The sequence below is a fragment of the Zootoca vivipara genome, chromosome 4 (genome assembly GCF_965207765.1).
Source record: "Zootoca vivipara chromosome 4, rZooViv2.hap1.1, whole genome shotgun sequence".
Classification (NCBI taxonomy): domain Eukaryota; kingdom Metazoa; phylum Chordata; class Lepidosauria; order Squamata; family Lacertidae; genus Zootoca; species Zootoca vivipara.
In genome coordinates, this window is record NC_142587.1 from 57,988,137 (window position 1) to 58,014,048 (window position 25,912).

A 25,912-nucleotide genomic window follows, 5' to 3' on the forward strand; every position below is an offset into this window, starting at 1 on the left:
AAACAATGACTTGCTACATGTATCATCAGAAAGCTGCACCAAGAGACTCCTATAAAGTTTTAAACAAACTTTTTTCTTTTTTTTCTTTTTTTTTAAAAAAACAAAAACAGATATGTGAAGCAGATGCTGTAAGTGATGGTGGAGAACTTGGACATAACAAACCACCAAATAGTGGGGGAAGCCTTGGAAAGAAGATGAGGGCCATTTCCATGACTATGAAGAAAAAGATGGGTAAAAAATACATCAAGGCACTTTCAGAGGAGATGGTAAACATATCACTAAACTCTTTCGATCTTCTTTATCTGCTTGTGGTTTAACTTCCGGTTTTTAAGCTCTGCTGTCAAAGTTGCTTCATATTTAGCTGTGTATGTCACTGTGTTCATGCAACATCGTAAACACTGTAGTGATATTGGAAAACTAATATGTAAACTAATTTCCCCCAAACTTATTGAACTTAGACCTACTGTCTATGCTTAATCATGCCAATCCACTTCTTTGAGTGAACATGTGCAACTGATTGTGCATCTTCTTACTGCAAATGAAGGCTTTGGGAATGAAGTGGGGGGAAATGTTCAGATTCTGTTAATAGCACTAGATTCAACACTGGAATCTACCTTACATCTTAGGTGTTGCAATTCAAATACTTTCCCTTATTCACTCCCATTTGGGAGTTAGAATGTTCAGATGGGGTTAGGGAGATTACATCTCACACTGATTTGAATAAATTAATCAAGCAATTATTTTGTTGCAGACGTACAATACATTAACTGAATTTTTAATAGCATTTCTGGGCTCCCATTGTACACAGTGGTGTTTACTGTATCCCTGAGTAGACAAGCATAGGTTTACATTTTGATGACTAAGCTAGAAGTTACCCTGAGTTGCTTTTCCCCCTGTTTGGCCCCTTGCTGATATTGTGTGTTATAAAGTTTTTCTAAGTCTCTTTCACCAAAACAAAATGCCAAGTTGTTGTTGTCATTGTATTGAAATAATACCTCTCTTTGACTACTGTTTAAAATCACTGGAAGCCAAAAGTAGTGCATAACTCCCAAAATGGCAGATCCCAGAAACATGCCTGGAAGAAGTTATATTCTTTGACACCTCCCCAAAGCTTTCTGCTAATTCCAGATGTGAAATAGCTGGCTGAAGTTACCTAGGGCAAACTACACATTATACCAGGCATCCCCAAACTTCAGCCCTCCAGATGTTTTGGACTACAATTCCCATCATCCCTGACCACTGGTCCTGTTAGCTAGGGATCATGGGAGTTGTAGGCCAAAACATCTGGAGGGCCGCAGTTTGGGGATGCCTGCATTATACAGAACCATGTGTAATTAAAAAACCAATGGCTATTTTCTGGTGGAGGGTGGAAGCAAGAGTAGATGCTTAATAATAATATTATAATAATTTATTATTTGTACCCCGCCCATCCGGCTGGGTCTCCTCAGCCACTCTGGGCGGCTTCCAGCAAAGATTAAAATACAATAAAATGTCACAGATTAAAAACTTCTTCTTTCTTTGCCAGCTGCTTTTCCCTCCCTCCCCAATCTGAACCTCAACTTCTTTTTCTGCCCAAAGCTTGCACTGTGAGAGTAAAGATGTGTCTGGATCTCTGCAGCAAGAGCGATGCATTTTGGGACAGTTGCTATTTGGAATAGAAAAGCAGTGGGCATCCTCCTTCCCCTTTTCTACTCAAAGGGTTCCCCTTGCAGCCATCAGGCTTGTGTGATATGTCCTGTGGTCCTGATTCTGTCATTAATTCAGTTGCCATGGTACATACAATGGGAGACTCTTGATTAATATTACTTCACTTGCTCTGATGTCTTAAACCAACAGATGTTCGGGCTGAGGCTAAGCCCTTGTTCAAATTAAATGCTGAGTTGATGATAGGCATAAATAATCAGGCAAATCTTTTGGCACGAAGGTGTGTTCAGTGAAATAGTCTAATGATTTTTTATTCTCATATTTATTTATTTTAAAAATCCATTAATAGCCTGGGGAGGACTGTGAAAAGTGAAATGGCAGAATTTGATGAAAGTACTAAAGTAGGCTATGAAGAATTGCATAAGAATCTCAGAGCCCAAGCAGAATGGGAAACTATAGGGCAGCTGAATATCCATTACCTGAAGAAATGCACCTTGGAAATATAACCCAGTTCTACATAAATATGGTTAGATACTGAATACACGATTACTGCCAAGTAAGGAAGTTTGGGAGTCACTGTGCACACTTCCTGGAAATGTCAACTCGGGCCACTGAAGTCTTGAAAAAGTAACAAATGTTAGTGATTATTATTCAAGGTGACATAAAATAACATGCTTCTAATTGTGTGTGGAGGTCCCCCAAACCACCCCTCAAATAACTCACACCATAGACAGAATTTTTGTTTAATGGTTTTTGGCATGAATTTGGCCACAACTTTTATTGAATACAATTCAAACCAGTGCGTGGTTGGACAGAAATAAACTCGCCTTGTCAACAAGGGGAAACCCTACAGGGAGAGACAGGAAGTCGGGTCCAATAGGCTCTCCCCTCAGGCTCCCAGGGGCTCATGCGTGTTGCTGGTCCCCTACCGGGGATATGGACACTGCATAGAGCCCCTGTATTCCTGACTGGAATTTCCCCTAACTCAGGCATTAACACAAGGGGCCAACGAAGTCAACAGACCCCATATACAACCAATAACCAATGCCTAACCACCAACCTTACAAGTTGTTACTTATTTGCTATGCAGTAGGCAAAAACCAGATGGCACCAGCCAATCAGCCAAATGGAAAAATTCCTACCAGGCCCCTGAATACAGGCGACCCCTTGAGAGGCACAGCAATGTCAACACAGAGGCCTAAAAACAGCAGAGGGAGGGTGGGGATCCGAAAACGCAGCCAAAGAGAAAGAGAAACCTCTTTCCTTGGCTTTTAAACCCAGGGGGCTGACCCTCAAAATCACAACATCTGAATTTGCCTAGCAACATAGGGGTGACTACTCATGCCCCCACCTTTGGACTCAGGAGTGGTTTTTAAGCCCCCACCGCAAATCGTGCTCACCATGATGTTGAACCCGCATTCTCTATATAAAGTGAATGGTACAGTCTCTTGCAAAAAAAAAAAAGTGATAGAATGTGAATGTTTTCAAAGAAGAACAACTGAGATTGTCAGTGGTAGGCTAAGTTTTTCATGTAAAGAGAGTCTAAATGAATAGGATTTTTCAGTTTTAAGGGCGGGAAATCCAATAAACACAGCATGCACAACTGTGCATAAGGCAACAAAAAGTGGTGGGTGAGCAATACCACCTACTGTAGGAGTGCACAAAGGAGGTGCCATTTCTGAATGATCTTCCATGTGAAAGCATCCAAAAAGAAAGACACCAAGGAGAAAAATTCTAGCTAAGCACAGTTCCTAGAGTCTTGTTTTCCCTTGCAGGGAAGGTTAAGTTGGGGGGGGGGGGAGGTACAACCCTCATTCTGTTATGTGGGTAGACTCAGTGTAAGTTGTTGAGACAATCACCTGCAGTTTGGTAAAAAGAGACCAGGGTCTGACCTATATTGGATACAATGGATTCTTATGGTGTAGCTTTAAAATAAACTACTTTTTTTCCATTTTTTATATAGTTAACGGGTGGAATTTAAGAGTGCAAATGGGGCAAAAGAACTGGACTCAATAATAGACAAGATGTAAAAGAATATTACCAGAAGGCACACAGTTCTTTTTGATGGTGGCAGTGGGCACATTTGCTAATGAATCAACAAGCAACATGAATAGACTAGTAACTATTGGGGCACTACAGGTAGGGGGAAATGCTACAAGCCAACAACAGAAACCCTCTTGTGGGGGCAATGGGTGATATTTTGCCACTGCAAGAATAGTGGACAGAATCCTGCGGTAGATGGGCCATTGGCCTGATCCAGTAGGCTCTTCTTATGTTCCTAATGAGTTACAGACAAGCTTGTATGAGTTGGTCCTAATCTAATATTAATACATTTTGGAACATAAAAATTCCCATAATGGGCATCATGGGGAAATATGCTTCAAATCTCATCCTGTGTGTAGCTGCTTAAATCAGGCAGCTTTTGAGTCTTATCTGGGGCATCTGATCATTTAATCCCTTACTAAGCCAAAAGAAATTGCACTTTGTCATCAAGGTAATGCATCCTGCCACCCAAACATGAACTTAGAACTGCAGAACTATAAAACTGGAAGGCACCCCAAGAGTCATCTAGTCCAACCCCCTGCAATGCAGAAATCTCTACACGGGGTCACCCATCCAATCTGAAACTATGCTGGACCCTGCTTAGCTTTGTGAGACTACTTCATGTAGTGGATTAAATAGTGTCATTGCTCACCAAACCTAATAACGTGAATGTATTGTAATCTCCCAAGGTACATGCTACCTCTCTGTCATGCTGACTTCATATGATGCAACAATAGGGAGAAGTTGCTTCCCGAGTTCCCCTTTTCTTGTGAAGTTATTGTTGCTTAATTATTTAACTTAGACAGTGACACATAGCAAGTTCCCATTTTAAAAATAAAGCAGTCATTAGTTTAAGTACTCTGGATTTTTTTAAAAAACCAAAAACAAATCATAAGCAAAGGTAACCAATCCTGTTAGGCCATAAGAAGAAGAAAAAACCTTCAAAACCCACAATTTAGAAATACTAAAAATGTCACAAAAGTGTGGTAAGTTTTCAAGATCTTCTAAACTCTTCCTTGGGCAAGATGTTACAAAGAGGAAGGAGTGAAGGGGGTGAGGAAGAATTTAAAGTACAGTACAAAAATTTAGCTAGGTGTTAGAGTTGTGAGGTCAGTTTGTGGACTCAGTTCCAAAATGGAGATTGCAAGCAGAATTAGTCCCACCCAGGTGCTGCAGATAACAGCTTCCACACCAGGATTCTGGGATAAAGAAAAAATGGCTTCTCCCCATTTCAGAGAGATTTAAGACTGGCACCAGCTATAGCAAATTTTAGATGAACCCAAGTTTCTGTTGAAATAAATGATCCCCCCCCCCCTTTTGCCTATTTGGTTGCTACCTACAATGATGTACTTGCAGGGCTCAAAACCACTAGGATTTTTTTTAAAAAATGATGTTGCTCTGTTATGTGAAAGCTAGTAATTATAGCCTTGACATACATGTTTGTCCCTTGAATTCTGAAAAATAAAGTGATTTTCAATCTGACAGCAGTTGAGAGAATGGCAGAGAGGAGTGAGCACTTTTTCCAGGTGACAGGAATTGTATGTCTTCTGCCAAAATTGCCTTCGTTTCAGACAGCCTTGCTTTCTTTTGAGTTACTATATATGTTTAGCAAGCTCTTTCTCTACTCCCACCACCACCTACACATGGCTTTACTAAAACCATAGCATGTGACATCTCAGCTAAAACATCTGTTCTCGCTGCCTATATCCTTCAGGGACAGGTTCAAGGTTCATGCATTGATATACAAAAGCCTGAATGACATGGGTGCAGGATACCTTAGAATCATAGAATCATAGAGTTGGAAGAGACCACAAGGGCCATCCAGTCCAACCCCCTGCCAAGCAGGAAACACCATAAAAGCATTCTTGACATATGGCTGTCAAGCCTCTGCTTAAAGACCTCCAAAGAAGGAGACTCCACCACACTCCTTGGTAGCAAATTCCACTGCCGAACAGCTCTTACTGTCAGGAAGTTCTTCCTAATGTTTAGAAAGAATCCCATTATCACATATATCCCATTATCACAGCTCGATCACTGAGACCACCTGCTTGAGCACTGTTAGTTGTCCCCATGTTACAGAGGCCCAGCTGACCTCAACTAGAAGTTGGCTATTTAGTGTTGTTGAATGCTGTAGAATGCTCCTCTAGCAGATTCAACAAATATTCTCCCTTTTGTCTTTCGGGTGTCTCTTGGTGACTTTTTAATGCCAACATGCCTATGCAGATGTTTAAAATGTCCCTTGATTAGCCATATATTTTAATGACCTCTTTGTATCACTTTTAAATGTTTTTTATACTGTCATGCACCACCCTGATGCTTTTTTTGGGGGGGGGGGGAGATATATGCATACATTTATATAAATAAATAACTAAACAAAATAACACCTTCTTCCAAGTCCTGTTTGGTCCCCATTCTGTTTTGCTGCAGGTACAATGTCAAGTATACCATTCAATTTAATTTTAAGCGCATCCACATTTCCCAGAAGAATTTGGAATTTGTGATGACTTGGTGGAACTGGTTCTGCTTAAGTACAGGAGATGATGAACTAAATAGTGTGATATCTTTCGGCCTTGATATACTGCTTCTTTAAGGGGACATATTTTATTTGACAAATGCATACATGGGTAATGTTTCTTTATACTTACCATCTTCTCTCTCTCTCTCTTCTGCTCTAAAGAATGATGAAGGAAGAGATGATTCCTGTTCTAATCGAAACAGTGACCCTGGTGGAGGGTCATGCACTGAGAAGGCCTCTCTAAAGGCCAGCGACTCCATGGACAGCCTCTATAGTCTTAATAGTGGCCAGAGCTCATCAAGTAAGTGCCAGTTAATGATATGCTGCAGAATATATATATTTGAATGGCTAGAAACAATCTCAAGAACATAATGGCATCAGTAGGCTTAAGTTCACCTAATTCTGAATTGAATTGAAGCCATTGGCAATTCTTTACTTGCTTTCACATGCATGAAATGGGACTTCCCTGCCTTCCCTTTCCATTGGCAGCCCATCAAAATCCTCTCCTTGCGTTGGGTTGCCCCTGGGAATGGCATAGGATTTGGTGCAGCTGTGTACAGATAGAGCAAGAGGTGGTGAAAATCACCCCTGCTTCCATTAACAAATAACGTGGTTTGGTTGTATCTAGTGATGGCTTTGCTTTAGTGGAAACCACTTCTGCTCATAGCATCAGAGCACTTGATTTTGATCCTGACCCATACTTCTTGCTAAGGCAAAGCCACCATCAGATACCACCCACTGTCTTTTCCCAAACTACTTACCGTACATTATATAATTTAACATACTAGGGTATTTACATTGTAATACCAATTTTAGTATTTCTATAGTGCTGTAGAGTATGCAGATAACTTCACATATGTTATTTCAGTTTTTACAGCAGTCCTATAAAATAGGTCATTCTTCTTATTCCCATATTACAGATGTAGGGTTCAGTAGTATTAGTTTGGCCCAAATGACTCAAATGAGTTCAAATCCTAGGTAGATTTATGCTGGGGATTTACTGACTCACAACCAACTCTTTGGGAGATGTACCCAGTGTTAGTTATACTGTTCAAATTAATATACACAACTAACTTAGGTTCATTAATTTTGGTGGGCCTACTTTTGGTTAAAATTTAGTTAGATAAGTTGTCATTAAACTATATCAATATCCATGTTATTTAATACAATGCATTTAGGTGAAATATTGTAAACAAAATACATTATTTGTCATTGCTGACTTTGTCTTTGGTGAAAATTAATTTAGAGAGAGCCTAATTTTCCTGAAGAAATATTTTATTACCTTTGTTTATTTATGATTTTTTTAAAAAAAATGGAACACATTCATAAAGTTATCTGTTCTTGCTATTGCAAAGGGTATCTAACATGCTGCAGAGAACATGAGACTAAAAACAAGAGGCCAATTATTCCCTTTTTAACAAAAAGCTGGAGAAGTTGACGGCACAAGCTTATAGAAGTTTACTCACATGTAATTCCCATTCAGTGGGGATTAGTCCTTAGAAAGTGAGTTTAAGATCACACCCTGAATCTTGTGTATGTCAATAAAAAGTGTGTCCTAGGATGTGTTGCATCTGATCCACATAAAAATTATGGATGAGGCTTGTATCTGGTGAGCAACAGTGTTTGAATGGCAAGCACTGATAGGGATTTTGTTATCATATGCTTTCACAGAGAACTTATGTAAGGTTTTATATTGTCAGTCTGTCTAATAGAATTGATTAATGACACTAAATGATCCTATTTCAGTCTTTTGAGCTAAAACACCACTCCACAGTAAAACAGAATTGTTCACTGACATATCAATTCAATTTTCATTTCCTAGGTCTAGGTTAGCCATATTTCCAAAGTGACATGGCTTTTGTCCATTTAAGTGCTTAAATGCAGGGTAATATTCTGCAGGTGCTACTTCTAACTCTTAACTGCAATGGTGAGTTCATACAGATAACCTATCTTACCCAAACCTGATCTCTCCTACGTAGGATAGTCAGACTGTCTCAGGTTTTTTAGTATTTAAAGATGTGTATGCCCACAAATGCCCACACAAGTCCATGGAGCACCTAACAACATTGTGTAAAAGAACTGTAAAGCCACTATAAAATGGATAGCTAATCAAATCACACATGTAAACTACACATCCCATACACAACCTGCAGTTGCAGCCATCATATTTTAGATACTTACGTCAATGCCAGCTCATATGAACAAAGTCCACAGGTACAAGATGGTCTACAGAGGGGGTCTCCAGCTGTTTTTGGACTACAGTTCCCATCATCCCTGACCACTGGTCCTGCTAGCTAGGGATGATGGGAGTTGTAGTCCAAAAACAGCTGGAGACCCACCTTAGGGGAAACCTGGTCTGTAAATAAAAACTGAGCCTACATGGTGGGCCTTTTGAGGGAGGAAGTTTAAAATGAAGATGCCACTGCAGAAAAGCCCATTACAAAGATGAACGTTTAGATGCCTATATATGTATTGTGGGGCTCATATGGACAAAGTTCTCTTCCAAGTGAAGATGGCCCAATCATTTTAGTTTCTTCATCTCTCCTGTAGGGGCATACCACATGGTAAGTAGCATTTTACCAGATACCAAATGCTAAGATGTGGTATTGCTGGATGGGAAAAACTGTACCTGTGGAACTTTTGTTTCCCTCAGAGATCTTCAAAGTACAGAAGCTATGTCCCTCTGGGAATGTGGTCACTATGTTTAGGCCTCAACCCTAGTTTTCCTTTGTCAATGTGATACGAAAAATGGTCTGTTGCATTCCAAGCTATCTATGCAAGAACAAACTCAAACAATTTCTGCATGTGAGAGAGACCGAAAATGGAATATAAGTTGCCTCTTGGGTTTCTTTTACACTCATGTTGCAAAGAAGAATGAAGGCATAGCTACCAGAACATAGGAAACCACTTTATACTGAGTCAGACCACTGCCCCACCTAGTTCAGTACTGTCTGACTGTCAGAGGCTCTCTAGAATTTCAGGCAGAGTTCTCTCCTAGCCCTAACTGGAGATGCCAGGGATTGAACCTGGGACCTTCTGGTGCAAAGCAGCTGCTCTACCACAGAGCTACAGTTCTATTTCTCCCCTGTTTCCAGTGGCCACCCTCAACTCCTGCCAGATGTCAGAAAGAATCAGAAGTCCTGCTTGCTTCAACAGGAGAAGCATAGGGTGAGCGAAGTCATAGACCAGGCATGTCCAAAGTCTGTTTCGGGGGCCTAATCCAGCCCACCGGTCAGTTTAATCTGGCCCCTGTGGCAGTTTCATGGGGTAAAATCCAAAAAAAGATCAACAACATTTGGGGGCTAAAATTTAAAAAAAAAAAAAAAAGCTGAACAACTTTGGGGTAAAATCCTTTTTTAAAAAAGCTCAATAACTTTGGTTGGGCCTCACGCATGTCCACTTCATCAAATCTGGCCCTCTTTGAAAAAGGTTTGGGCACCCCTGTCATAGGCTAAAGAAGCTATGGATGGCATTCAATTAAGTTTTACTCAGAGCAGTTCTATTGACAGTAATGGACATAAATTAGTCATGTTCATTAATTTAAATGCATCTACTCTGAGTAAAATGTAGGTGAATACCACCCAATGACTGCATAGCATTTTGATGGTGTGGTGCTGCTTTTAAATTATCATGACCTAGCAACTGTATTTATTCCTCCCCCATGTATAGCTAAGCAAGCACATCAAGTGAACCAATTTTTGTGTTCCATTATCTGTTTTGTCGTGGGAGAATTCAAGATGCTGCTGTTATCTAAAGCATATTTGAATGGAATATTTCTGGGCTTGCTCAAATGTGCTGATGCAGGTTTCTTCAGATGACAAAATGACAGAAATTTTAAGAGTAAAACCTTTTCCTCTCCAGTGTGCAATTCTTTTGAAGTTATGTACTTTGTGTATTCTAAGACATCACCTGTAAAATGTTGTCCCTGTTTGTCTGAATAAAGAGGAAACAGTCAGCAGATGATTATTGTACATCGTATATGAAAAAAAAAAAACAGTATTAGTTTTGGGTCATTTTATTTCAGTGAGGCCTGAGTAAAATCTAGGTTCTAGTTTTCACATCACTCTATTGATGGAGATTTTGATCATTTTAATTGCTTTTCCATTGTTTCAGAATTTTGAGAACCAAATAGTTTATCTCTTAGCACTTTATCACAATTGTTATCCTGCAGCATATACTAATTAATTGCATGGGGCATGATCCACATTTGCACATCCACAGACACACAATAGAACAAGAGGCTCTTAACCTTAGGGTTGTGGGATTTGAGCCCCACACTAGGCAAAAGATTCCTGCATTGCAGAGGATTGGAGTAGATTACCTCCAGGGTCCCTCCCAACTCTACAATTCTGTTCTACTAGCTGTACCCAGCCACGCGTTGCTGTGGCTCATCTCTGTGACTGCCCCCACCCTGTTCCGACCCATGACCTATTCTGCCCCCTCCCCCCCCCACCCCGGCTCATCCCTGTGATTGGCCGCACCCTGTCCCGACCGATTACCTATCCCGGCCCCTCGGCCCAGTCTGTAAAAGCCGAGGCGAGATGCTGTGGAGAGGGAAGGTTTCCTAGGTGCAGTACCGGTGTAGCCATCACTAGAGGGTGCTGTTTTGCAACCTCTCCTGTGCTCCCAGCACCCCCGGCTGTCTGAGTTTTGTGTTTGGGAACAGTGGGTTTTACCTGTTTTACCTGCCATAGGTGTGACATCTATCTACGCAACCTGTATATGGTCAGTTGCATATTCGCTTGAGATGTTGTGTCCAAATTTGAATGCAATCGATTAAGTGGTTTCAGAGAAAAGTTGAGACTAACCCACATGCCCAGTTTACATTTTTATATATACAGTATAGATTAAATCCACTGCTAAATCCTGTGAATTCAGTAGAACTGTACATTGCTTATTTTTGGCTGGAATGCATCTACTCCATAGAAAGTTGACAGTAGTGATTAATAAGAATGAAGAGTGGATGTAAATGAAGCGCAAGCCTAAGCAGAGTGCCTTGGAGGAATTGGGAGCTTCTCAGAAGTCAAACAGGATCTCTGTGAGATGGCACAGGTGAAGTGGGAACCCCTAAATCACCTCACAGTACCTTGGTAATCCAGACATTTAAAAAAATCCTAGAGACATGCATCTACTAAAAGCAGAAATAGTGTCTCTCAACTTGCCATATGAGGAATATAACCAAAATTGGGTGGTGAGGGAAGAGAGGGGAAGTACCAGGGTGGGGAGAGGATGGAGAGCCTTGTTGTGATTGACTGGTCAAGCTAGTAATCAGAAGGAATTATTTTTACTTTGAACATGAATCTATTTTAGTTCTTCCCACCCACAAAGTCAAACTTATTTGTCTGCAGTGTAGCAGGTTTCTTACTCATGAACATCTCTCTTATGTGCCCCCCCTTTTTGCCCACCTGCAAATTGCAACAGCTGCCCTTCTAGGTAAGCCACTGCAGCTATCCTTCTGACATTTGGCATAATTTATACCCTCTAGAAGGGTAAAGATAAAGACATATCCTTTTTGGTTGGACAAACTTTAAAGGTGCCCAGCACAAAAGTCAGTGTCCTGTTTCACTGTAATTTAGCAAGATTTGATTCTATCAAAGTTAAATTGTATTTTAATTATATATTTTTCTATGTTTTAGTGGTTCTTGTTTTATCTGTAAGTCACCTTGAGTCCTGTCAGGGAAAAGGGTAGGGTATAAACAAAATAATAACAACAACAAACTCCTTCTAGCAGTAAGTAAAGGTAAAGGAACCCCTGACCATTAGGTTCAGTCGTGACCGACTCTGGGGTTGCGGCACTCATCTCGCGTTATTGGCCGAGGGAGACGGCGTACAACTTCCAGGTCATGTGGCCAGCATGACAAAGCCGCTTCTGGCGAACCAGAGCAGTGCACGAAAATGCCACTTACCTTCCTGCCGGAGCAGTACCTATTTGTCTACTTGCACTTTGATGTGCTTTCAAACTGCTAGGTTGGCAGGAGCTGGGACCGAGCAACAGGAGCTCACCCTGTCGCGGGGATTCAAACTGCCGACCTTCTGATCGGTAAGCCCTAGGCTCTGTGGTTTAACCCACAGCGCCACCCGTGTCCCTGCCCACGTAAGTATGCCCTCAAATTTCATCCACTTCTGAAAAGGAGAGGGGAATTATAGTCTTTTAAAAAAGAAAAGAATACTCCCTCAAATAGTGAATTGAGGTGGGATGAAGTGGTTTCACGTGAACCCTAATCCAATTCAGACAGCCGACCAAGTGGGCTGTTTTCCAAAGTGCTGTATTGGAAGTCCAAACCAAATCTTGTGGCTTATGCACACCTCTTGTGATTTTTCTGTTTTATATTTTTCAAATGATTTCATCTTCAAACTCTTTTGGCTTCATGTTGTATCCATCTTAAATGCTGTGAAAGGTTGACCATTCTTATTGCTTCCAGGTGGAATTACTAGTTGCTCAGATGGGACAAGCAACAGGGACAGCCTAAGGCTTGATGATGAAGTTCCTTACACTGGACCTTTCTGTGGCAGAGCCAAAGTACACACAGACTTCACACCTAGTCCTTATGACACAGACTCTCTCAAAATCAAGGTGAGTTAACTATTTGTTACATGTGCTTTATTCCCGAAGTCACTTTCCACCTGTGAGGCTCTCCCAGTTCAGGCAGCATTATATAGAATTCATTTTTATAGAAGAACAAGTCTTGCCAATGAAGAACTAGCTTGGTTTCCACAAAGCTAGCTTGTGTCTAACTAATCTTTCCATTGAGTGTCTCAATGAGCATGTAGATTGGGTTGATTTGGTGCGCTTTCAAAAAACTTTTGACACAATCCCTCACTAAAAATTCTTGAGTAAACTTTGCAGTCATGAGATAAAGGGACACATTCTCTTAAGCTGCTTGAAGAGTGGAAAGTAGATAATAGGAATAAGTGGACAGTTCTCACAATAGAGGGATGTGAGAAGTGGAGTCCCCCAGGTAACTAGACTGGAGTTTGTGGTTTTTAATTTGGTCATAAAATATCTGGAGTCAAGAGTGAGTGCGTGAAGTGACCAACTTTGCTGATAATATCAAATTGTTCAGGATAGTAAGAAACAAGATGAAGAATGGAAATTGGGGGGTCACAAAAAGAGTATCTCAAAACTGGGTGATTCGGCATTTAAATGGCAAATGTGACTTAATATAAGCAAGTGTAAAGTGATGCACATTGGAGCAAGACAAACAAACCTAACTTCACATATATGCTAACAGGGTCTGAACTGGCAGAGACTGAGCAAGGTTACAATCTTGGAATTGTGGTGGATAGCTCAACGTAAATGCCAATTCAGCATGCAGCAATTGTGAAAAAGGTGGACTCCATGTTAGATATCATTAGCAAAGGGATTGAAAATAAGCCTGTTGACTTCATAATGCCATTATAAAAATCTATGGTGAGATCACACTTGGAATTCTGACTACAGTTCTGGTCACCTCACCTCCAAAAGCATATTGTAACTGAAATGACTGAGGGGCTGGAGGAACTCTCCTTTGAGGAAAGGTTATAACATTTGGTAGGTTTTTTTTAGAAAAGGGGGGAGAATATACAGTATATATAGAGAGAAGTATATACATGGTGTGGAGAAAGTGCAATGGGAGACATTTGCTGGATCCTGGAGAATATGGATCTTTGGTCTGCTCTAGGTGGTCTCTTGATATGTTCTTATCAAACTTGTACCTTAAGCTTTTTGTGTCACACAAAAAAAGACGTAACTAATAATAATCTTCAGGTGTCTTTTCTAGCCTTACTTCACATTGTGCTGCCTAACACTCTGCTGTAGTTCTAGTTGAGTTATGGCTGTGGAGTGTGACATGTGGGGAGGGAGCTGTTTCACTTTTCCATATTAACAGAGACAAGATGATGTCTCATGCCCATGTTCCCAGCAATGTGGGGTATGATTAAGTGCTGATTTGCTACTAGGGGAACTCTGAAGTAATAATTTGAGTCCCAGGAGAAAGGAGGGACTGCCCAGGTTGTCAGTATTTACTGGAGCATAACTGTGATGTGCTCTCTTTAAAGCGACGGAAAGCAAAAACCAATGACTGCTCCAAAACTACAATAACACAATGCAAATGTTTCAGAAACAGAACACAGTACTTGCCTAACAGATGTGTTTGGATCAGGTCATATTTGGTAAGCTGCATATTGTGTTAACTTAAGTGCTTTGGCTTAAATTATGCCTTGCCAGAGCAGAAAATCATTTCCACTTGCACATAGAGGTGGAAATCCCTTTTACATCTGCAACAGCCCCACATACAACAATCCATTCTGTTTATGAGGGCCCCCCAACCCTGAAGAGCAGATTGGGGGTGGGGCACACAGGTAGCTGCATCAGGAAAGAACTTAAAATTGTGATATAGAAGCTGGTGAAATGTGTTGCACAACTGCTTGTCCTTTTTCTTGGCACCTGTCTGGAAAGATTACCTCCTGTGTTTCTGGATGTTTTGATGTTGCTCTTTTATTTTTGCTATTTACCTAACATACGTGTTTGGATCAATATGTTTTGAGTTTGAGCAAAACACTTAGTTTTCATTTTTTTTCAAATCCTGCTTTAATTCTTATAATAATGCTTCATATACGTGGGGAGTGCAAAGGGGTAAGACTGACACATTAGTAGTGCACAGGCCAAATGCTATTTACATTTTAAGTAAGTATGTGAGGGGGAGTGCAGAGAGTATCAGAAAATCTGGAGGGAGGGAGGGAAAGGTAGTGATTTAGAGAAGAACATCATATGGACAACAGGAAGCTTACTCTCCACATTAAATGACAGTGTGGATAAATAAGCTCTCCTTTCTTTTTAGAAAATGTGCATCACTATTTGAGCCAACTCTGATTTTCCATTGGTCTGCTTTTGATCAACTGAGGCAGACGAGTCTTGTGTATCACAAATATGTACAGTACTAGTTTCAGAGTTACATTTTGTTTTTCTTCCAGAAAGGGGATATCATTGATATCATCTGTAAAACCCCAATGGGTATGTGGACGGGACTGCTAAACAACAAGGTGGGGAATTTCAAATTCATTTACGTAGATCTTATTACAGAAGAGGAATCTGTACCTAGAAAAATAAAGCCACACAAGAGGAGTAAAAGGGCCAAGCCTAATTCTCTTCAAGAACTCTTGGACCGACTCCATCTACAGGTTGGTAAAACTCAAAAAAATTATTTGGTAAAGCTTCTTTTTGCATACAGTACATTGATCGTTCTCAAGCTCAGAACTTGCAGCTTCAGGCCATACCTTAGGAGCTGCAAGCAAGATTTGTTGTGTACTTTGGCTAAAATGGATAATTCCTTTGACCTCTAGAGTCAAATTGCTCCATTTATTAGGCAGCTATCACCCAGGTTGGTTGTATGTGTGTGTCCAGATATAATTAGCCGATAATCAGATAAGTGCCAATCAGGTATTGAAGGGGAGACTAAATAAATCCTCTGCTCCCCCTCCCAAAGGGTTGCTTGATGCTGTCACTGATTATCTGACTAGGGTTATGCATGTACAACTGACTCCTTGTGCAGACTAGAGTCACAGGTGGCACATTTTGCAGTATAGGAAAGTTTCGCAGATTTATATTGATGTTTGGTAACATCAATACAATATGTCTCTGACAATGGTAGTTTGGGAGTTACTCTGTGAAATTAGATCCGCGCTCCCAGGTGACCCAGATCAGATGACATGCATAAAGTCAATAATATAATCGTACCACTTGCATTTTCTCCGCATTCAAAGCGTTTCACATATTAAAATAGCTGCTTTGGTTGTCCTCGAGGAAAAGGTAGGGTATATATCAGGCATAGGCAAACTCGGCCCTCCAGATGTTTTGGGACTACAATTCCCATCACCCCTGACCACTGGTCCTGTTATCTAGCGATCATGGAAGTTGTAGTCCCAAAACATCTGGAGGGCCAAATTTGTCTATGCCTGGTATATATTGCCTAAAATGAATGATCCCCTTGGTGCTCGTTATAAAATTGTTGGGGGTAATCTACGATTCTCTGGTTGTTACTGGACTAAACTTCCTGTTGGAAAACGCCCACCATCTCCGAGCATTGGCTATGCTGACTGAGGTTGATGGGATTTGAACAACATCTGGAGTACCATAGAGTATCATTCCTCGTTTTACAACAGTCCTATATGGAGGGATGTATTATTTCTTTGTCTGTAACGCAGAGAAAATAATAATAACCTCCTGAACAAAGGTGGTGTAAGGGTTGCTAAAATAATACGTGATACAAGCTTCCAGTGGTTAAGAAAGCTTCTATATAAAAAAATCAAATTGATATTTATATGATGATGATTATTATTATTAAACAGATGTGAGACAACAAATAGACATCAGGAACCAAGTCTAAGCCATAGGCAAGGATATAAACCTATCTTGAAGCGGCACTTCTTTTGATGAACCTGTCAATTGTATACTTAATATTTTGTTAATAAAAAATCCTTCACTCCACTTTCTTTATCACTAGAGAATGGTTTGTAGCTGATTTCAATGTAGTTCCTAAGGTATTATAAAACTTCCTCACATAGTATTTGTCTATTTAAACCATAGAAAAATATTACAGCATTGATGTAATGCAATATAATCAGCATTTTTATTAATGCTTCAGAATCACAATGTCATTTTCTGTTGTTAATTAGTCCTCTTAGCTTTGCACAGTAAGATACCCAAATGCTTTTTTTCACATGCACAGTCTTCAGAAATGTATTCCTATAAATATATAGCATGCCACAAAATAAAAGACATGCCTATGCTACTGCACTTCATGTTGTGTGCAAAAAATGCAGTCCTGCTTGAAATGGCATACTTATAAATTATATTGGTGACATTTCCTCCTATAAACTAGATATAAATTTTTCTTTATATAATATTCAGCAATGATTTGTTTGAAAACTGCATTAAAGAGGAATGTAAATCATTTAAAAAGCAGGAGAAAAGGTCTTTGGAGGTTTAGGTTTGCCCCAGCTTGCTTGTTGAAACCTTTCACTGAAACTGTAGGTGTAAAAATAAATAAAAACATATAAAGTTCTGAGTGCATTTCTAAAAAACTTGGGAATAATCTTGCCAAAGTTAAGCAGTTGTAAGGAAAGGGGCATAAAATCTTCAGATGAATCCTGAGTGGAACTGAGGCTTGGGAGCTTCAGAAAGATTCTGGACTTTTCCAAGCTGAAGCAGGATCTCTCTGGGGTGCTCCAAACCAAACAAGGAGCCACTGAAGCATGTACGGAAAACACCAGAGTGGGGAGAGGGAGAGTTATATGTGACTGACAAGTTTAATCAGGGAACAAGTTTAGCTTCTGGAGGGACTACTATGCCTGCAAATGCCATTCACTTTTGTCAAAAGGAATAAAATGCCCCATTACTGAATGTAGCAGGGGGAAACTAAGTGCCCTACCAGAACAAGGCAGCCTGTTTTCTGAAATGCCAAGTCAGGGCCAAATCAGGGTTCACACCCCTGAAAATACACACAAACACACACACACCATTGCTTTTCTCTTCAGCAATACAATCAAGAGAGAAAAAACTGTCAATGTAGAATATAACAGAAGTATGGTTTTTTTTTCAGGACTACTCATCAACCCTCTTACTAAATGGCTATGAGACTCTGGAAGATTTGAAAGATCTAAAGGAGAGCCATTTAATTGAACTTAATATTGAAAACCCAGAAGACAGAACAAGATTACTGTCCGCTATTGAGAATCTGCAGGACTATGAAAGTATGTCAGAAGTTTGGTATTATATATTGTCACTTTTATGTATAAATTTCCCTGCCTCCTCCCCCAAAAAACTGGGATGGTGGGATCTAATACAGTAGTAGCCAAATTTCAGCTCTTATCAACCCCAGCTGGTATGGCCAATAGTCAGGGCTAATTGGAGTTTTTTTTTCCTGGCAACATCTGGAAGGCATCACCTTGGCTACCCCTAGTCTAATGCGCTACCATAGGTATGCCTTTAAACGTAACTCCCAGTCTGCCAACACTCAGCTTCATGGGATGACCCTGAGTTCTAGCTGCATAAGGAGGGTGTAGAAAAACTCCCAACTAATAGGAACTGAACTGTCAGTAATTGATCAAGCTAGAAAGTGTGCAGTCAAACTGACCCCAAACCACCTGAGCTTCTTTTTGGTTATACAGAGGTAGGAGCTCCATAGGGCCAGGACCATGTATGCCTTCATGATGTCAGACAGAGGAATCTCTGAAGTAACTCCCTCTACCCTTAGAGAGGGAGATCTAATGCTTCCAAAAGGCCCTTTGATGCTCTTGCAGAGGCCATAGGACTGCAGGGCCCACTATCTGACTCATAGTTATAAAGAAGCTCTTAGCAAGACATAAGAAAAACCTGTAAAAGTATGCAATGGGATATATTAGGTCATCCAGTCAAGAAATTATAATGAAAGAACGGCAGCCAACATGATCCTGGGGTTAATTCTTAGCAGAGTAACTAATTCTGCATGACCTTGGCAATACCATTGTGTTTAAGTCAACCCGAGTGGAAAATTGGGTTGAAAAAGCTGAACATCATTGTTGTAACTAAATATTGCATCTGAAATCAACTTTCCAAGGTCAATATTTTTTTCTTAAATAGGCATGACTCTGTCTACTATAAATGATTTCCTAATTAAAATTGATTATCTGTACTGCTTAGAAGTGAGATGCATAATTACCCAATTGTACAAGAGAATCTAGATTCTGACCACAGAAATTACACTAAAGTGACAAAAATATAAGCATCACCTACAAATAGAAACGATTTTTTTTTAGACTGTATGGGAAAATTCCACTTTTTAAAAAAAGAAAAGAAAAGCTTGTCTTCCTTTAACAAAGATCCATAGAATTAAAGCTCCTCTTTTGAAGGTTTAGATCAGGCATCCCCAAACTGTGGCCCTCCAGATGTTTTGGCCTACAACCCCCATGATCCCTAGCTAACAGTGGTCAGGGATGATAGGAATTGTAGTCCAAAACATCTGGAGGGCCAAAGTTTGGGGATGCCTGGTTTAGATGGCTGACTCACATAGGGGCCAAATATGACATGTGAGTTTTTCCCGTTTCCCAAAATTTTGACAATTGGCCTTCCATTAGTTTGACTCTACAGGAAATAAATTACATCAACAATAACTTTATTGTTACTAAAATAAATTCCAAAGAAGAGTGACCCTGATCTTGTGAACAGGGTTTGTACTGTTAAAAGTCCATTGTGAATCCCTTCCATATGAAGCCATGGTAAATTCAATCGAGCTCCCCACCCTCAATTGATGACTTCACTCTGCAACTGTTCTTATAGCTAAAAGATATCTACTTTATTGTTAGAGTTTTATTACCAATAAAGGGAATTGAATTGTATGATGAAATGAGTGCAGGTCTACATGCCTGGACTACATGCCTGGATTTTCTGCACATAGAAAACTAGCATATCACTATGCTAGAATCCATCTCCCTTATGTGCTAGATTATGTGTCTAGGAGTCTATACTTGAAGGAAAAATTAAGCGTGCAATCACTCATCTATGGAGTGTGGGTTGTATCCCAGCAGAGTTATAACATACGGTGTCTCTATTTGGATCTGACGATAAGTTCTAAATGGACCTGTGGTTCAACTGAAGGACATATCTAGAGCTTCACCGAAGTCAGGAGATGTCAAACTCATGCATACAGCAATTATTCTCCAAACAAAGATCCTTTCAACTGCAATTTTCTTTATGAAGCAAGCCATATTGTCACAACTTCCATAGCAGTGATCTAGACACCTGTACATTTGCAAAGGCAGGTTCCAAGGGCAAAACAAGGACAAAAATGGAGATAATGAATATTTATAGCATAGCTCTTGTCAGTGTGTATGCATCAGCCTTATATTTCTTCAATATCCATAGCCTAATCCTACAGACTAAAGTAGTATCAGACTATACATGTCAAAATGATGCATATCATAGACTGTGCTAACCCTATCTTAGACAACTCTGACTGAAAGCCATTTATCTTTTATGAAACTGCTATGCTTTAGGAAAATTACATGACTTCTAGTAGCTGATAAGATAGCATGTTCCGCTGATTCTGCAACATTTAATAGTAGCCTTTTAAAAAAATTCTCTATCCTGGGCCTCTAACTAATATTTAACAGATTAAAACCAACATCTGCCTTAAGTGGTACAAGGCTTCAAATCAAAATTTGTGCATTGAGTCACGAAGCAAGCTTGCTACTTTTGAAATTAGAAGATTGAAGATTGTCATATGCTTCAATTTCTTGGTCTTCGGAGTTGTACTCCTCCTCCTGGGACTGGGAGTAGTCTCTTCCACATTTGACCAACAACCCCTTGATAGGACAGTTTGCATGGAGCAGAGGTGGCTTACTTACACCTCTTCCTAATGGGCTTTTCTGGCCCATTGGTGCTACAGTGCTGGCATTTCCTCCTTCCAAATATGGCAAAGAATGAATTTGGCTGCTGCATAGGTTGATCCAAAGCTGATCTTTTGGAGTAGGGTATTTTGATTCTAGGGACCCAGGTGGCGCTGTGGGTTAAACCACAGAGTCTAGGGCTTGCTGATCAGAAGGTCGGTGGTTCGAATCCCTGCAACGGGGTGAGCTCCCGTTACTTGGTCCCAGCTCCTGCCAACCTAGCAGTTCGAAAGCACATCAAAGTGCAAGTAGATAAATAGGGACCGCTCCGGCGGGAAGGTAAACGGCGTTTCTGTGTGCTGCTCTGGTTCGCCAGAAGCAGCTTTGTCATGCTGGCCACATGACCCGGAAGCTGTCTGCAGACAAACGCCAGCTCCCTCGGCCTATAGAGTAAGATGAGCGCCGCAACCCCAGAGTCGGACACGACTGGACCTGATGGTCAGGGGCCCCTTTACCTTATTTTGATTCTAGTGGTTCTACCACTGGTAACCTGAAGGACAGGCTATTGTACTGCATTATCTGTTGAGCTACCCATGAGGCTCGTTCAGAAGCTGCAACTGGCTTACAATTCTGCAGCTCTGTTGTTATCAGGCATAGGCTATAGACACCTACAGTATATAAACACCTGTGTTGAAGGAGTTGCACTGGCTGCCAGTATACTACTGAACTATCTTCAAGGTCTTACTATTAGTATACAAAGCCCCCAAAGAAATGTGGCCAGTTCTTTGCATTCTGCCATTGAGGCACGTCTGACAGGGCTTGGCAGTGTTCGACTGTCCTCAACAAGGAATTGGGAATTTAGTGTAGTGGCACTGGTGTTATAGAACTCTCTCCGTAATGAAATTTAAGTTAGAAATCAAACTGGTTGCCATCTGTAATGAGGTGTTTTTTTAGGCAACACCTTATAAATTGATTATTTATTGTGAAAATTATCTACTTTTTTATAACTTCCTTGTAGGATGAGCCATTCTGCACTTCTGTTTCCTTCCATTTTGTATTTTGCTTTGATTCTGTTTGTCATGTTGTTTTGGTTTTGAGATTCGTACGCTCCATTTCTGAATAGGTCTGTGACATAGAAATGCATAAATAAATTTGGTGGAAGAAATCAGCCCTCCGCTTCTCTTTCCCAACAAATGATTGTGCCCCCTGCTGTTCATGGAGCAGTGGCTTTTTTCATCTTTTGGGGAAACACATGCAACACTGGTTTTCACATATGATTCTTCCTATAGGATTAGGATGCTACGAAAGCATGCCATTTTTGGTTATGATTTATTTTTGATGTTTTAAATCCTGCCTTCCTTCCCCAGAGTTCAGGGTTATGAGCAGAGTTCAACTCATGTTGTCCTTGCATCAATCCTGCGAGGTGTTTTAGGCTAAAAGATAGTGACAGGAGCCAAGCTCATACAGTGAACTCCATGGCTGAATTGGGATTTTCATCCAGGCCTCCCCAATTCTAACTGCTACCCCACACTGGCTTTCTGTGATATGAATGGAAATTGGCTTGTAAGTTGTCTGATGCCCTTCCTGCAGGTCGAACCAAAGCAGCCACATAACTATCAATCTTTTACTCAAAGGGATTTTTATAGCATATTGTTTCAATTTTACAGATGAACAAGACCAAGAAGCAGAGCAAGTGCCACAGACCTTAAGCCCTGACCTCAGCTTTAACAAGTCACAGTTAAATGACTGTCCAAGAGACTCTGGTTGCTACATCTCACCAGAAAATTCAGATAACAGCAAAGAAGACCTAGATACAGAGAACCTGCCTGACATGGTGCGGGCAATCACCATCACTGAATCAAACTGAAAACGGCTCGCATTTCCAGCGTACTGACTCACACTGAATTTGCCACTTCAGCAAATGCATGGAACTGATCTGTTAGTCTGGGCATGCAATAATTGACAGTACCATGCATTATCAATGAACATTAAGACTGGACAAGCCATTTGATTTCCATCTTTTAAAAAACTGCAAGAACAAATATGTCTGTTGAATCTTCTACATGTTTGAGCAATTGCATATGTTTACGCAATTGCATTTTTATACATTATTTGTACAGTAAGCTGCTTTTCTATCATGTGAGAGTAACTAGATAATGGTTTATAGTTCCAAGATTGTTCATTTCCCAAAAAAATCTAAATATTGTAAATACTGTATGTAACTGCTATTTTGCAAGTTATCTTATCCTTTGTATCTAATTATACTTCCTTCTCCACCACCACCAAAACACCACTGTGATTAAAATGTAGCCAGGCAAATATTTAAATATGAATTTTTCTTGGCCTAATTTCAATAATGCAATGCAGAGTTAACTCTAATCATCACTTAAAACGATTTATATTGTCATAAAGTAATGTTAATATACATAGAAATTAGACTTTTTATAATCACACTGGGTTGTGTCTTCAAAATACTTTATCTATGTGCTCCTTTTTATAAAGGGTTTACTTATTCCTTTTGTTGTTTTCTTTGTAAACAAGTGAAAGGAGAGTTATTAGAAGCAAATGGTTTTCTTTTTCTTAATTCTCTATTTCAAACCCTTCTTCAATGTGCTTAATATAATCATAGACATTCAGAAATTTCTATTTATTAGTGAACAGTCAATTACAGGTTGAAAAATGAGTATATAACATTGTCTGTCCCTCAGAGAACTATCATGTCTGCTTGTATCTTGCAACGGAGTTTTTCTATTCTCTTCTTAAAAGTACTCTCCTTGAAAAATAAACCAATATCACTGAGTCCATTTAATTGTTAACGTTTACATTTCTACCCCTATTATTTATAGGAAATGTTTTGCAGAACATTTTGTTCTGTATTATAACAACATAGACAAGATAAAACAACATATAACAACATATTCCGTATTATAACATATCAACATAGAAGCTCACACTTCACAATTAAAGCCCCATTTTTAAAATACATAGTTTTAGTTACAAATTGGAATTTATTTAATTTGTAAGGCACAAAGCAAAAACTACTAAAGATGGGTGAAAATATGGTATTCTGATCTAAAAATGGTTCAGTGAACCTATATTGTTCATCAGTCTGTAGAAGATCAACTCCCACTGCAACTTCTAGAATCCATTCTGGATTCCAGAGGCCCACTAGTGGACTCCGCTAATGAACTTGCCAGAAGCTGGCAGGTTCTGACTTTATCAGGTGCTTCCATGTTGGCATGGAATATGTTCTTTTCTATGGTTCTCTAATATTTGGAAGCCTGGAACCAATTTGTTGTAGAAATATGCAGATGCCTTTCACACAACTGTTGTCTTTACAACAAACTCCGTTTCGAATAACTAGTGTGAATTGCCCCATGTAGATGATTGCAAGTTTCCAAATACAGTGGTACCTCGGGTTAAGAACTTAATTCATTCTGGAGGTCCGTTCTTAACCTGAAACTGTTCTTAACCTGAGGTACCGCTTTAGCTAATGGGGCCTCCCACTGCTGCCGTCCCACCACTGAGCGATTTCTGTTCTCATCCTGAAGGAAAGTTCTTAACCCGAGGTACTATTTCTGGGTTAGCGGAGTCTGTAACCTGAAGCGTCTGTAACCTGAAGCATCTGTAACCCGAGGTACCCCTGTATTAAAGCAATAGCCAAGGGTAACTAATTTTGTACTCTGAGTAGACCCACTGAATTTAATGAACATGTCCACATGGGTCTACTTTGAGTAAAATGTAGTTGACTGCCACCTGTAATAAAGAATTAATACCTTTGTTAGTATTACCTGAAAGAAGTAGAACCTGGTTAACAAGGTGCTAACTTCCAAGCTAAAAAACCCCAAAGTGAATTCTGTATTAGAGCAGGATGTGAGATATGGGACTTACTCACAATATTTTCAGGTGCACACCAGGCAAGGAACAGAAGATGTGATCCAGGCATAGGCAAACTCGGCCCTCCAGATGTTTTGGGACTACAACTCCCATCATCCCTGACCACTGGTCCTGTTAGCTAGGGATGATGGGAGTTGTAGTCCCAAAACATCTGGAGGGCTGAGTTTGCCTACGGCTGCTGTAATCGAAGTGTGCACACTTGTTGCATCCCTGCACCACCCTCCCCAAGTGGCCTCGCAACGCTCAGATCTGGGGAGGGTGGCACAAGAAGGGCACAACTGCCATTCTACTTGGGGCTGGTGTTGCTCCAGTGGCAGTGAGGGCTGGGCCTGAGTGATGGGCTCCATTTGTTCTTCACCCCTCACCATGCCCCTGGCATGTGTGGGCACACGTGTGGGCACACACAGCTACCCCAGGCAGCATGGAAACACACTCCACCACTGGAACTAGTGGTTAGCAAAATCCACTTTTCCCCAACATCCCAATGCCCTGGTCACTCACCATCCCCTGCTGTACACTGTCATTCTATTCTGGCCACTTGCAATATTTTGGTGGGGCCAGACAGGTATTGGAAAGCAGGCATATATGATACGCTGCTCTAAAGGATGTGGGTAGAAAGCCATTGTCAGACTAGGACCTGGGAGAACATGATTCAAACCCCCCCTCGGCCATGAAGGTCACTAACCTACTTCACAGGGTTGTGGTGGAGATTAAATAAGGAAGGACAGAGCCATGTTTGCCACCTTGAGCTCCTTGGAGAAAAAAGGTGGGATATAAATGTAATAAAGAAAATAAATAAAAACTTTGAAATAATTATAGTCCAAACCAGGAGGACTTAGCTTGTGCAAATAGACCCAGCACCCAAAGCATTAAAATGAACAGGGGAAGAAAAGTGCTTTATTGTTGAAGTGACAAAGAGTTTTGATATTAAAAGCCAAAACAGCCAGCAGTTCTCAAAAGTTATGTTCGGCATTTAAAATTCTACATGAATTGATTAGCTCCACACTGTACAGTACCTTATAATTTCAAACAAAAGCCTAGGTACTACTCATCCAATTAAAACCTACTCAACTGAAAATCCTATTTATCAGAAACAAATGTTTGTCCTATCTATACCGTCAACAAACTATTCACATGAGCGGCTAGCAATAAACAACAGAAAGCTGCACAATGAATGTCAATTAATGCAATTTGCTTTTCAAATAAACTTGCTCTCTATGTGCACAGCGTAAGTACTGTCCTGTGTAACCATTATATAAAGGTCAATTAACTTCAATTCTAGTTAACGTGCTTATACTAAAATAAACCCAGCATTCTGTGCCACTTGGTACACAAATAAGTTGAAAACACTTTTCTCCCAGAATACCCCATGTTTCATGTTATAGATCATTCTGAAACACACACAGTCTTTGGCATCTACTGAGTGCACTTTTCTGTAACTTCAACGTAAGATTTCATTATCTGGCACAT

General features: G+C 40.2%; 1 protein-coding gene across 2 annotated transcripts in view; it reads left to right on the forward strand.

Annotated features, from left to right (window-relative positions):
* SAMSN1 (SAM domain, SH3 domain and nuclear localization signals 1) overlaps window positions 1-23,349 on the forward strand; it is a 62,772-nt gene extending 39,423 nt beyond the window's left edge. For both annotated transcript variants that reach the window (XM_035116043.3, XM_035116044.3), the window contains 6 exons: window positions 111-266; window positions 6,365-6,503; window positions 12,625-12,776; window positions 15,155-15,361; window positions 17,782-17,932; window positions 22,213-23,349. In XM_035116043.3, coding sequence (XP_034971934.2) covers window positions 111-266; window positions 6,365-6,503; window positions 12,625-12,776; window positions 15,155-15,361; window positions 17,782-17,932; window positions 22,213-22,412 — 1,005 coding nt within the window. In that variant the 3' untranslated portion in view covers window positions 22,413-23,349. The remainder of the gene's footprint in view (window positions 1-110; window positions 267-6,364; window positions 6,504-12,624; window positions 12,777-15,154; window positions 15,362-17,781; window positions 17,933-22,212) is intronic.
* Window positions 23,350-25,912: the final 2,563 nt, after the last annotated feature.